The sequence below is a fragment of the Entelurus aequoreus genome, linkage group LG13 (assembly GCF_033978785.1).
Source record: "Entelurus aequoreus isolate RoL-2023_Sb linkage group LG13, RoL_Eaeq_v1.1, whole genome shotgun sequence".
Classification (NCBI taxonomy): Eukaryota; Metazoa; Chordata; class Actinopteri; order Syngnathiformes; family Syngnathidae; genus Entelurus; species Entelurus aequoreus.
This window is the reverse complement of record NC_084743.1, coordinates 53,565,302-53,579,122: the sequence shown is the minus strand read 5'-3', so window position 1 is coordinate 53,579,122 and position 13,821 is coordinate 53,565,302. Positions and strand designations below refer to the sequence as shown.

The following is a 13,821-nucleotide window of genomic DNA, read 5'->3' as shown; positions in this document are numbered from 1 at the left end:
TAATGGTTTGCTGTGTTGTATGCTGACAAAACTTTTTCAAAACTCCTTCCCAGTGTGGAGCAAAGCCGAGTCAGCTGAGAGGACTGAGTCCTGAAGCAGGGGGGCACAGAAAGGCAGGGGTCCCTGCTAAAGCCCTGTAATCCCCATTAATGATCTAAGCCTCTAAAGTGTTTTATTTACACATTTTCTGCTCCTAAGTCTGCGTGATAAATTGGGTGTTTTATAATCATTTTCGCCAAAATTGGTGAGCCTCAAAATAGACGGAGGTTATTGTTTACCTAAGACACTTGTTTACTTTATACACAACAATGTGACTATTCAATAATAGCACTGTGAAAAAATGTTTTCAACACAATGCCATCTTCTGGATTGGATGGAACATTACAACTCTTACAGCATTACATCTGAAATGACATGATTTGTTGACTATCTGTGTCTTTTCCTTGCACAATTACTTGGAATCTTTGTACTGTTATCCCTCTGAGAACTGTCTGAACAATGTTTCTGACTGGCTGTCTTTAAAATTAGGGACAAAGTGGATGCTGAGAATCTCAGAGAATCCCTCTGTGAGAGCAGGAGCCACAAAGTGTTTCCTGTTCATGGAGAGAGAGGAAAAAAGTCAAAAGGCATGACGAGAACATGAGAAATGAAGAAAAGTCACTCACTTATAGCTTTGGAAAATCATGTCGTTGACCTTCATATGCTTGCTGTCGGACGGCGTCATCTCACGGAACTGGAGAAGACAACGCATTAAAGAAAAAGGCCTTGTCGGCAGAACAAGTGCCAGAGTGTACAGGAGAGGTGGGTCGTACTCTGTTGTTGTGTTTGGCTTGTTCCAGAGTGGCGGAGAAGAGGAAACAGCGGCAGGTCACGCCCGCTGCTTTGGCAACGTCCAAGTAACTGAAACAGAAAAAGACAGAAAATGGTGATCAGTTATCAATATAGTATCACAACATAGACAGTGTTGTGTCTATTTTTCTAAATAATATTGACACACATTGGCTTTTATAAATACATATCAATTAGAGATGTCCGATAATGGCTTTTTTGCCGGTATCCGATATTGTCCAACTCTTAATTACCGATACCGATATCAACCGATACCGATGTATACAGTCGTGGAATTAACACATTATTATGCCTAATTTTGTTGTGATGCCCCGCTGGATGCATTAAACAATAATAAATCAACTCAAGTTATGGAAAAAAATACCAACATGGCACTGCCATATTTATTATTGAAGTCTCAAAGTGCATAATTTTTTTTAACATGCCTCAAAACAGCAGCTTGGAATTTGGGACATGCTCTCCCTGAGAGAGCATGAGGAGGATGAGGTGGGCGGGGTTGAGGTGTGGGGTGTAGGGGTTAGCGGGGGTGTATATTGTAGCGTCCCAGAAGAGTTAGTGCTGCAAGGGGTTCTGGGTATTTGTTCTGTTGTGTTTATGTTGTGTTACGGTGCGGATGTTCTCCCGAAATGTGTTTGTCATTCTTGTTTGGTGTGGGTTCACAGTGTGGCGCATATTTGTAACAGTGTTAAAGTTTTTTATATGGGCACCTTCAGTGTGACCTGTATGGCTGTTGACCAAGTATGCTTGCATTCACTTGTGTGTGTGAAAAGCCGTAGATATTATGTGATTGGGCCGGCACGCAAAGGCAGTGCCTTTAAGGTTTATTGGAGCTCTGTACTTCTCCCTACGTCCGTGTACACAGCGGCGTTTTAAAAAGTAATACATTTTACTTTTTGAAACCGATACTGATAATTTTGAAACCGATACCGATAATGTTGATACCGATACCGATAATTTCCGATATTACATTTTAAAGCATTTATCTCTAATATCAATCAATATTGTAAGTATCCAATTAACTTCATCTTTCTCTCTCCAGTGCCTGGAAGCAACATTGCTGAGCAGAGCTGCCCTCTGCTGGCAGAAGCAGTAATACCAAGATTCTGGTGCAGTCTTAGGGTGCATAGAGGATGTGCTGAAGGTGCACTATTTGAATGATTGTCATTTTCTCTTTTGTATACAACATATTCACCCACCTCACACGTTTACTTCATCAGATGGCTAATTTAGTCATATTTAATGGAGTAATCAGAAATTCAATCATAAAAACTATGTAAACATGGTCAAAGATCCTCAATGGGACAAGAACACTCAACTATTTTCACAGACAGACTGTCAAGTCAAACTTTATTTATATGGCACATTAAAACACCCTAAGTTGACCAAAGTGCTGCACAGGGAACATTAGATTATAAAAAAAATCAATACAACAATGATCTAATGATATAACAAGACATTTTAGTTAAAACTGAGGTAAAACAAGATAAAACCCAGGTGTTATTTACAGAATGCTTGTGAAAATAAATGTGTTTTTAGCAAGGTTTTAAAATACTCTATTGTCTGTGCAGCCCTAATGTGCAGAAGCAGATTTTTCTAAAATTGAACAAGAGAGAAAATACTGCAACATGTTGATCAAGGAACTTCTAAAGGAGGGCTTTGCTGATTTTAAAGTACCAGTAGAGTGGAAAAACAAGTTGCCTCTTTATTAAAGTTATTGTCTTATATATCTGATAGGTGACACCGAAAGACTTACAAAGTTTGGGAGTAAATAGATATGATCAGAATAGTATCAATCTCCCGGGATTCCGAAGCCATTTTGAGAGATAATGAGGAAGCCAGACATATCATCGCGTGATGTACAGGTAGGAACCACAGATCCCTTCACCATCAACAACCATCCAAATCATGCAGACTTTGTGAGAGCCAATAACGGCTACTTTTGGACAAATGATGGTACAGAACCTTATATTGTTGATCCTGAATATAAGGAGGGTGAGCTACACCTTTTAGAAGCTCTGCTAAACAAATGCAGCTTTAGTGAAATACTAAGCATCATGTAGCAGTATTGCTAAGTGCTAAACAAGAAATACAAACGCAAATAAACGACAGCGTACTGTACAATGTATGCTCTCACTGTGATGACGAATGATAGGATGTCCATATCTTCCCGATTAGATGAATAATTAATTTTAATCCGCACAACAAAGGGTTAAAACAGTTGCTGTTGACACTGTCTTCGGTTGTGTGTTTGTCTCAATCTCCGGGTATAAATTGAATGTCACAGATGGACAACTCCTAGAGTCATGGCTAAATCCTCCAATTATCCAGATGAGAGGCATCAATTTTAATCTAGAATAAGTTTGACGAGCCGAGACGCGATGCAGCAGTTGCAGACACGGCACCAAACAAGACATCGCTGGCTCAATGCTGCAGTGCTGCATAAGCGTTGTCTTGTTCTTCACAGTTTTACGGCAGTTTGCCTCCATATATGTTGCATTACTGCTATCTTCAGTTTTATTTTATAATTACATTAAAGTCTCTTGAGTCCAGCTGTTATCTATGCTAAAAATATGTTGTCTGCATTAGCGCCTATAATAACAACATTACTAATATTTGGTTAATATTCAGGTCACGAGACGTAAATAGAGTATTGCTTGTGGGTTTTGGGTGTTTATTTAGAAAGTTTTGTGGGTAAAATAGAGAGCCCCCATTGACTCTATTGTCAGATGACTTTTTATTCCTTTATTTATTTACGACTTAGAATGCATAAATAAAACACGTGTTCATGTCTTATATAGGGATTGAGAATGATAAACAGCACATATCTGTCTAATTGTTGCATATTTCCAGTATGACTTATCTGATAACATGGTCAGAGTGCAAAAGTGTTCCCATTGTGACGTCAATCTCTGGAAGATGCCGAAGGTATTCGGAGCTAAATATTCAAAATGGCTGATTTAATTTGTGAAATTTTGTCATGTTCAGACGCTATTGCCACATACTTTGCAAAATGTAAATACAATTGGATATGGTTTAATGGATCCATCCATCCATTTTCTACTGCTTGTCCCTCAATGAAACACAACTAAGCATATAAAGTCAACTTGTTTTTCCACTCTACTGGTATTTAAAAAGCACACAAATATGCTCACCAAAGATCCTCAATATGACAGAGGCCTTGCTATTTTCAAGAACTAATACAAAAACCCAAGTCAAGGATCCTCCAAATGACAGGGGGATCCATATTTAAGAAAATACAGTTCTACAAAAAACAAAACAAAGCCAGAGTCAAAAGAGTATCAAAAATACAGTATTGATCTGCTTTTTAAAGGACATATAACAGGAGCACTCTGCTGTTTTAGGATCCTACTGCAAAATACTAGTAAAAAATCCTCAAAAGAGTGCTGTGCTGTTTTTAAGGACTGAATGCACAAAAATACGGTAGTCAAAGATCTTCAATATGACAAAGCACTTTGCCTTTTTAAGGTACTGCAAAAAAAAACAAAAAACAATTCAAAGATCTTCAATATGACAGAAACGCTTTGCTGTTTTTTTGTAACTGCAAAATTTGCAAAAAACTAGCATGTTAATATTAAAATGCTAATGATTGTGGAGCAGGCTGTTTAAAAATGAACTACGGGCAACAGTTTGGACACCCCTGGTCTAAACGCTTCACTCATGGTGCTGCTGTACATTTAAAATGACTTACAACTGTGCCATCAGCAGTGTCCTCACTTACACTCTTTAGTGTGGTTTGCTAGCTGCACTAAAGCGAACCAACAGGCCCTCCAGCGAGTGGTTAAAGCGGCGGAAAAAATTACAAGGACGATACTCCCAGAGATGAGTGCCATGTACACAACTCGCTGCCTAAAGCGAGTACACAACATCCTGAAGGACAGATACCACCCAGCACATGGCCTCTTCAACCTGCTACCCTCTGGAAGGAGGTATAGATCGATTCGTGCCAGGACCACCAGAATGTCTCACAGTCTGTATCCCCAGGCTGTGAGACTGCTAAATGAACAGCCTGCCCCCTTGCTGCCCCGGACCATCTTATTACCTCACTCTTCACCACCTCAATAATTGTGCTCTGGACATTGCATTGCTGCAACATCAACGTAACACCCATCAGACATCCGACTGTTCCCACCCCCACGTCCCTCTATTTGCCATCTTCCTAACAATGCTAAACTGTAAACGTTGGTCAACCTGCACTTCAATGCAGTTTCTATGCTGCTGGACAAAGCTCAAACAAAATCTCGTTGACATGTATGACTTGAGTGTTATTATGACAAAGACAATAAAGGAATTGATTGATTGATTGATTGATTGATTGAAATTGCTGTGTTTGGCCTGCAGACCCTTGGCACGTTTTCACTTTGGCCCTTGGGAGGAAAAAAGTTTGGGCATCCCTGCTCTACAGAGCGCAGCACTGTTATTAAGTACCGGATGCTCAAAATACAATAATCAATAATCAAAGCTCTTCTATGATCACAGAAGAACTCTGCTGTGTTTGAAATGAGGATACAAAAAAATAGGTAGTCAAAGATCCTCAATGTGACAGAGCGCTTTGCCTTTTTTAGGAACTACAAACATTTTTCAAAGATCCTCAATATCACAGAAGCGCTCTGCTATTTTTAAAGAAAAACATGAGTCAACGATTCTTTAAGTACAGTGCTTTGTCTTTTTTGAAAGAACTTCTGGAAGAAAAAAAATTTGTCAAAGATCCTCTGTATTACAGGAGCACTGCCATTTTAAGGTACTGCCAAAAAATGTATGTCAAACCTTCTTATATTACAGGTGCACTCTGCTGTTTTTAGGGCCCTGCAAAAAAACTGTATAAGATCCTCTATATTACAGGAGCACTCTGCTGTTTTTAAGGTATTGCAAAAAAAACAATGTAAGTCAAAGATCCTCTACATCACGCACGCACACAATATTTACATGTTATTGGTTACCGTTTACGGGACTCGGGGTCAGGGTTGGTGTTGTCTACGGCGACGCTGCGACCCTCTTTCAGAGCTCGCTCACATGCGGCCACACAACTCTGCCATGAACCCATCGTGTCCTGAAAAGTACACCAGGGAAAAAAAATCACTAACCTCCTTAATGCAAAAATCATAACAATAAATGTAATCTCAGTGAAGATGTCACAAATCCTAATTGATCTCAATTGCTTAGATAGGTTCCTCAAGAAGCTTTCGGTTGGTTTGGCCGTGTCAGCCCAAGTATGTCCTAATTATTTACTCTAAGGATTTTCACTACTTTTGTCTCTGTGTGGACCTCTAGCTGAATGTATTAAAACCATATTTTGGTAATTTATGCATGGACACAAATGACAATATTTCTGTTGCACCGATGACCATCACTCACCCTGTTGACATACACATAACCCTTGGGGATGATGTGTGCATGGAAGAATGTGGACTTGCCCGCTGCAGAGAAAAGGGAAGCAGTCAGGAGGAAGGTACTGCAAGGGAGGCGTTAGTCTAAATGGAGATCCTCCACATACATGCGGGGAAGCCCACCGCCACGATGACTTCGGTCTGGTTGGAGGTGAGAGAGGCAGACGGCGGGTCATACAGTTGGGCGGTGGAGTCAAGTTTCCTCTGATGATGAAAAAAAAAAAAATCCATAAAAAATCATAACAAAAACTCGAAATCTAGAGCAGTAGTCTTTAACAGGGGTTGACGCCTGGGGTTGCAAAATTTTGGGATAAGACTTTATTTATTTATATATATACAGTATATATATATATTTTTTTTTGATACATGCACATATACATATATGTATATAAAGTTAAGTTAAAGTCCCAACGATAGTCACACACACACTCGGTGTGGTGAAATTACTCTCTGCATTTGACCTATCCCCATGTTCACCCCCTGGGAGGTGAGGGGAGCAGTGAGCAGCAGCGGTGGCCGCGCTCGGTAATCATTTGGTGATTTAACCCCCAATTCCAACCCTTGATGCTGAGTGCCAAGCAGGGAGGAAATGGGTATTTTTATAGTCTTTGGTATGACCACTGAGCAGGTTTACATATACATTACATGCACATTTACATATACATATGTGTATGTAAATATACATATATATCTACATATATACATACATACAATTATACATATATATTATATATATATATGTATTATATATAAACGCACGCACACACACGAGGACCTATCTCTGCCATTAGTTTGGCTGTCAGTTCGTTATAAATAACTCAAAAAGTTATGGGCAGATTTGCATGAAACCTGAAAGGCAGACAGACAAAGCTTCAATGCATTTATTTCATTCCGCTATTGATAGCTCAAAAAGTTACAGGCAGATTTTCATCTACCTTCCAAGAAGTGTCAGAAGTGGGATAAGGAACAAGTCCTTACATTTTAAGTGAAGTAAAATATATTTATATAGCACTTTTCTCTAGAGTCTCCGAGTGTTTTACATAGTGAAACCCATTATCTACATATTTAAGCTACATTTAAGCCAGAGTGGGTGGCACTTGGAGCAGATAGGTAAAGTGTCTTGCTCAAGGACACAACAGCTGTGACTAGGATGGCAGAAGCAGGGATCTTGACATGGAACCCTCAAGTTACTGGCACGGCCGCTCTACCAACCGAGCCACACCACCCCACAAAAGTGTAAAGTAAAGTGAATTATATTTTTACAGTGCTTTTCTCTAGAGACTCAAATGTTTTACATAGTGAAACCCATCTTTAAGCTATATTTAAACCAGTGTGGGTGGCTCTGGGAGAAGGTGGGTAAAGTGTCTTGCCCAAGGACACAACGGCAGTGACTAGGATGGCAGAAGCAGGGATCAAACCTGGAACCCTCATGTTGCTGGCACGGCTGCTCTACCAACCGAGCCACACAAGCTTTAACTACTGTGTATCCTAACAGCCCCGCCTCCACCCACAGATACAAATACGGTGGGTGACTGACAAGAGGCAGATGATTTCATTTTTTTATAGATAGCTCAAAAAGTTATTGGTGGATTTTATCCACCTTTCAAGAAATGCCAGGAATGGCTAAAGGGAAGAGTCATTAAATTTTGTGGCTAATCCGGATCATCATCTGGATTCAGGAAACCTTTACTATTGAGAGATAAGACCTGGTGGAGTTCTATGCTCGACTGAGTCATTATTGTATCGGTTTCTCTTATATACTGTATTTTAATACTACCACTAGTTAATGAATGTCAGGCAGGATGTAGCGCACAGTACTTTTATTGTGAAGTTCACATGATAGGCTTTGGAGCGCTTGGTGAATGTAATGTGATGATGTGACTGTGAGCGAGAAAAAGTTGGATGTCGATAAATGTCACATGAGGAGGTTTTTTTTTCCTTCTTATTTTATCAGATCTGACTTTAATTATAAAACTTGGCTTTCATCACTGTCTAGGAACAGTACTCGTTCATAACTCAAAGACCACCTGAATACAAGGTACTTTTAGGAATAGTTAGTAATTTCAAACCTAATTTTATACAGAACATATAAAAAATAGGAGTCCCCACTCCATCTATACTTCAGTTTGGAGGTCCTTGCTCTGAAAATGTTAAAGACCCCGGATCTAGACAGTTTGGACAATGCAGTATAACAATACATCTGGTGATTGTTGCTGTTTGTTCCGCTGGTAGCCCACAAAAAACAATAGTTACTACAATACATAATACACTCTCGGGGCATTGAATCAATCACAACTGGACTGTTCAGATTGTCTTAGAAGACATTTTGCCTCTCATGAGCAGGCTTCATCAGTTCATGCTCACATATTTATATCCAACAGATCTAGTCCAAGAGCCTGGAGCCAGATCCAAAATATTTATCCTCTACCGGCAGGGGCATGCCCCGACAAGAATGGTTTTGCTCCATTGTGGTGTGAAACAACAGCTGATAAGATCCAAAGAAGAGGGACCTTTGCCAGCACAACAACAATCATTAGGATGGAAGCACACTCTCTAATTCTCTTTCTGCAAATAAAACACAACCCTCTTCTGAGGCCAAAAAAGTGCATATTCTGGACAGGAAACCGGATAGTTTGAAAGAGGGGTGAGGGAGATCTATGTCAAAGTTGAAAAAACATCCTGATCCCCCACATACGATGTTGTCCTTTCAACCCTTCCTAAGAAATTCAACGTTTTAGCCTCCGACAAATAACTGGACATAGCACTTTTGGTCACAGGTCCCCCTTGACCATTGGTACAATTGAATGGAATGCTAAGAAGGGTGATTCTATCCTAAAGACTGTTGTTGTGCTGGCAGAGGCCCCTCTTCTTTGTATCTTAACAGCAGTGTTTTCCTTACCACAATATCCTGGAGAGGATAAATACTTCGGATCTGACACCAGGCTCTCAGGCTACCTCTGTCTTAACAACATCTGTGAGCCTAAACTGAACTGAACTGCTCAGATGAGAGGCTAAACGTCTTCTAGGACAATCTGAACAGTCCAATTGCAACCCATTCAACGCCCTGAGAATACTATGACCTAGATGAATGAAAATGTTCACAGGAAATTTTCACTTGCTTTTATACTCACAGGGTCAAATTGTGGCAGGCTGTAAGGAGCGCTTTTCCAGCCCAGGAAGTACTCCTCTGGAGTGTGGAACTGTAAGCCTAAGTTCAACGCAAACTGTAGAAATAAGAGATGCAGTAATTATAACACACAGTTCTCCTATTTGATGAACTAGAGTTGCATTCATTTTAAACAAACACACTCAAGATGTGGTTCAATGCCTACATGTACCGGACTCCCATTTCTTCAAAGACAACTTAGCTTTGTATCTGAATACATAATGGTTAAAGCTAATGATTGAACTGTGTCATTAGCAAGCAAGCACTAACAGATGCAAGTCACATTTATTTTCCAACACGTTCAAAAAAAGTGGTCTAACCAGTCGGTCACTGCAGGAGAAGTCCTTCTTCTTCTTCCCTGGTGCCCAGTTCTCAGGCCGACCTGCAGCATCTTTGAGGTCAAATTAGAGGATGTCACTGTACATACCGTGTATATACTGGAGAGTATGTGGTTTATGCACTGTTCTCATAGTTGTCTTATGATCTGCTCATTTGACTCTGCCAACAATGTTCATTCAATTGATTTTGCAATAGGGAGGAAGTGCTTCGACTAAAGTTGTGTAATTTGCTCTAAATACAAATCAGTGCATATGCATTTATTAACGAAAGGCAACCACAAATATCGAATTGAATTGTTGTTCAAACGAATCCTCACACCCTTATTATAATCAAATGACAGCAGTCATTTCCATTAGATTATTTCATAGTATAAGTGATTTGGTTCACTTATAATGAAAATATCAAAAACATTTTGGTTTTCATGAGCTATGTACTAGTATTGTGTGTCTGGGTGGGAGTCCTGTGTTTGAAAATAATGTGTACCACTTTCAGAGATCACATTGAGTTCCCCTTAACACATTCACATGTTGCCCAATGAGATGTGTGCTGAAGCACAAGCATGGGATAAAATGTACATTCCTTTAACAAATGTATCATTAAAGTTATTATTAGCATTTCTGTAATCTAGTAACAGCATCTCATGATTAATATCCATAAAATAATACTCTTAATAAATGACAGTTGTATAATTACGCATCTGATTGGGGAGTGTGGGTGTACAGTACTTGTTTGTTTCACCAAAATAAGAGTTACAAGCATTTACCTATCTAAACTTTGTTGCACTGTTGGCTAAAACCTAACTAACAAAAGAGCAACACGCACGCATTAACACGCTGTTATAAACATTGATTGGCCGCATGTGAGCCGCATCAGAGTTTAACGACCTGGAATATACAGTTTCTGTGTGGTGTTGGAGTTGTGAAAATGACCAGTTTTACTGGATAGTAGTTTTTTGCTAATGTTTTTTGGTGTGGTTATAAACAGTTTTACTCAATAAAGTGATCGGTGGACCTCATGTCCTCTTTAAAGCATCTCAAAAGACGTTACAATAATTGAACAGTGTTGACGAACATTGTTTTATCTGCTGTGACCGCTTGTTGTCCCATGTCACTCACAGAGTTGCGTTGCAAAATCATACAGAATAAATTGTTATGTGTTTACTTTGTTTAAAGTTCTGGTTGGATTTTATTTTGTGCAGGGCATAGATTTGTTGTGTGTGCGTGAGCAGTGCACAATTGCGCAGGCGTACACCTTAGAGGGAACATTGCTTAATACAGATGTCTAGCTTGTGTGCCATTGTGTGCTTAGCTGTTGTGTAGCTGCTATCTTCTAACAGCCTATATCGCCTACCATGTTTACCTTTTGTAAATGCCTTGACTACAACACAAGGAAAGATCCACTTTGTGTGCTTATTGGAGGTAATTTAGCAATTAACTGGCTGTCCAGATTTGCACAAGTAAATACGCTGCAGGATTAGCTTATATTGGAGGTTTCAGATATAAGACACTATCATCTGAAACTTGTTTTTTTGATGATATCGAACCAATATCTGAAATGAATATTGGATTGGGATATCCCTCGTAACGGTGCCCAGCACTCTGAGACCTAGGGTGGATGATACGTATATGGTTGCCATGGCATGATGCAACAATAACACAAATTAAAGAAATTAAAGTAAGAAACTAACCAACATGGAGTAATTTTGAGGGTAAAATACATCAAAAATGTAAACGATAATACATTGGAAACAAAGGATTGAACATTTAACATCCAAGCTGGCTTACCTCCAACATAAAAACTCTGAGTCTTGTCAACAGGAACATCATCATTGGCCTGTCAAGGAATCACACACTCAGACGAGTTGTAACAATACATATTTGATAGTCTGCTCCAATAATTACAAAGACTGTGTTTTTAAAAAAAAGGAGTATTAGCATTTACCTTTTCACACAAGTGATTCCACATTCCCATCGTTGGTTTCCTGTAGATTCCGGATCCAGCTGCTACAAACACCTTAGAAACAGACAAGAATCATCTTTGTGTACACTCGGATGACATTTTATCAGTCAGCATATAAATAGGAAATTTGTACACCTTTATTTACACTTTCTTGTCAAAACAATACAACAAGAGGTATATATGATGTATATTCATTCTCAAAACCAAATAAGTATGACATATGAGGTAGTACAATTCTACACCTTAGCAAGCTACAACCTGCTTATCTTGGCGGCCCTCAGACTGGCTGACTGAAGGCAACATTGACGATTGTCGACCTAGCCAAAAATAAAATTGAAACTAACCATTGCTTGGATCAGGGTGTTCAAACCGTGCCGCGGAAGCCATTTGCGGCCTGTAGCTTTTTTAGTTTTTCACGGACCAACGACCCATTTTACAGATACAGATAAACATTACACAAAAAAACAAGAAATAAAAGGAAAACTGGCCAAAAGTGTGGGATTATTTTGATTGTATAGCGCCAAATAAGGCAAAGGTTTTACATTTCCTGTTTACTATTTGGCTCATTGACAAGAATTACACATTTTACATTCCTTTATGCACAACTGTCTGTTTGGAAGTTAAAAAAAACAATTATTTTTGCTAACCAGGAATAATTTTAACAGCAGTTTTGAATTTAGTTTGTCTTTTGACGACAATGTATTTGAGTTTTAGTCAAATTTCATTCATCTAAATTGATTTAGTTTAAGTGTACGAAATTACATCACATTTTAGTTACCTAAAATTACAGTAAACTTAGTCGAATAAAAGTATAAATGATAAGGCCTCTTAAAAGTTAATTTGAAAGCACCATTATTTAGACTACCTGCAAAGCGCTCTTAGACTTAGGTCAATGGGAACTGCACTTTTTGGGACTTTTGCCTATCGTTCACAATCATTATGAAAGACATGATGACGGATTAACCTTTTAAAATGCGTTCTAAATATTAATAAACACGATCAAAAGCGCGCTTACAATGGAGCCTATTGGAGTCGTTCTATTCTGCCTATAAAGCCTTTAAAAAAACATCCAAACACCATTAAGGTTTTATTTACATGCTGTAAGTAAATATGTAAGAGGCACATTTATAACAACATTTAATACTTACGTATTCTGATAGTTTTTAGCATTGGCAGCGCATTAATTTCAAAAACACATCACGACGTTCGCTTTTTTTACCCAACATCATTGATTACTGCAGACTTTATGAGAGCCAACAAACATAATATAACATTCCTTACTGTACAATATCTGCTGTTATTAAGATGCCGACTGCTCGGATGTTCATATATTGCTCATTTAGATGAAAAATTACTCATAATCCTCGCGAAGAAAAAGGGGGATAGAACGAAGTTTCTTTTTGCGTCATTCTCTAAATTGGCTGTGAAAGTGTACCAACTTGTCGGAATAAGTCCTTCTCCTTCTACTATCCAAGTGAGAGGCATGATTTATCTCGAATAAAGTTTGACGAGCAAGGAAACATGGAAGAAGCCTATCAGTCGATCTTGTCAACATTGGCACACAAGCTCGAGATCACGGTGCCACTATAAATAGTTTGTCTGCGTTAGCGCTTATAATAACAATATCACTAATGGTTAATATTCAAGTCACGAAATGTAAATGGAGAATTTGTTGGCGCCTTTTAGATGTTTTTTTGGGGGTTTTATGGGTGGAATAGAGGACCTCCCATTGGCTGCGCTGTAAGCAGACTTTTATCTACGTTTATTTACGAGTTAGAATGTCTTCCATACTGATTGTGAACGATAGGCAAAATTCCAAAAACAGTGCAGTTCCCCTTTAAGGTCAGGATGATGTAATTAGTCATTTTTTGCTAGGTATTTAGGTGTGTTGTGAAACGGAGTTACGATGCATGCTTTCATCATAATTTGTTCCTGAGCGGGACAACCGGAAGCAGCAAATAAACATAAGTAGCATGGAAAATGTTATCCTTCCATCCATCCATTTTTTCCCGCTTGTCCTTCTCTGGGGTGCCAGGGGGGCTTGAACCTTTCATTTGTTAATAAATGTCCACCTCAATTAAATAATTAGGAAACACTGCATCC

General features: G+C 38.9%; 1 protein-coding gene across 1 annotated transcript in view; it reads right to left on the bottom strand.

Annotated features, from left to right (window-relative positions):
• Window positions 1–153: 153 nt before the first annotated feature.
• pnkp (polynucleotide kinase 3'-phosphatase) overlaps window positions 154–13,821 on the bottom strand; it is a 22,395-nt gene continuing 8,727 nt past the window's right edge. Inside the window, exons 8-17 of the mRNA XM_062068015.1 lie at window positions 11,701–11,772; window positions 11,544–11,592; window positions 9,741–9,811; window positions 9,386–9,478; window positions 6,362–6,458; window positions 6,223–6,284; window positions 5,808–5,917; window positions 813–900; window positions 666–733; window positions 154–593 (exon numbers count right to left, since the gene is read on the bottom strand). Coding sequence (XP_061923999.1) covers window positions 473–593; window positions 666–733; window positions 813–900; window positions 5,808–5,917; window positions 6,223–6,284; window positions 6,362–6,458; window positions 9,386–9,478; window positions 9,741–9,811; window positions 11,544–11,592; window positions 11,701–11,772 — 831 coding nt within the window. The 3' untranslated portion in view covers window positions 154–472. The remainder of the gene's footprint in view (window positions 594–665; window positions 734–812; window positions 901–5,807; window positions 5,918–6,222; window positions 6,285–6,361; window positions 6,459–9,385; window positions 9,479–9,740; window positions 9,812–11,543; window positions 11,593–11,700; window positions 11,773–13,821) is intronic.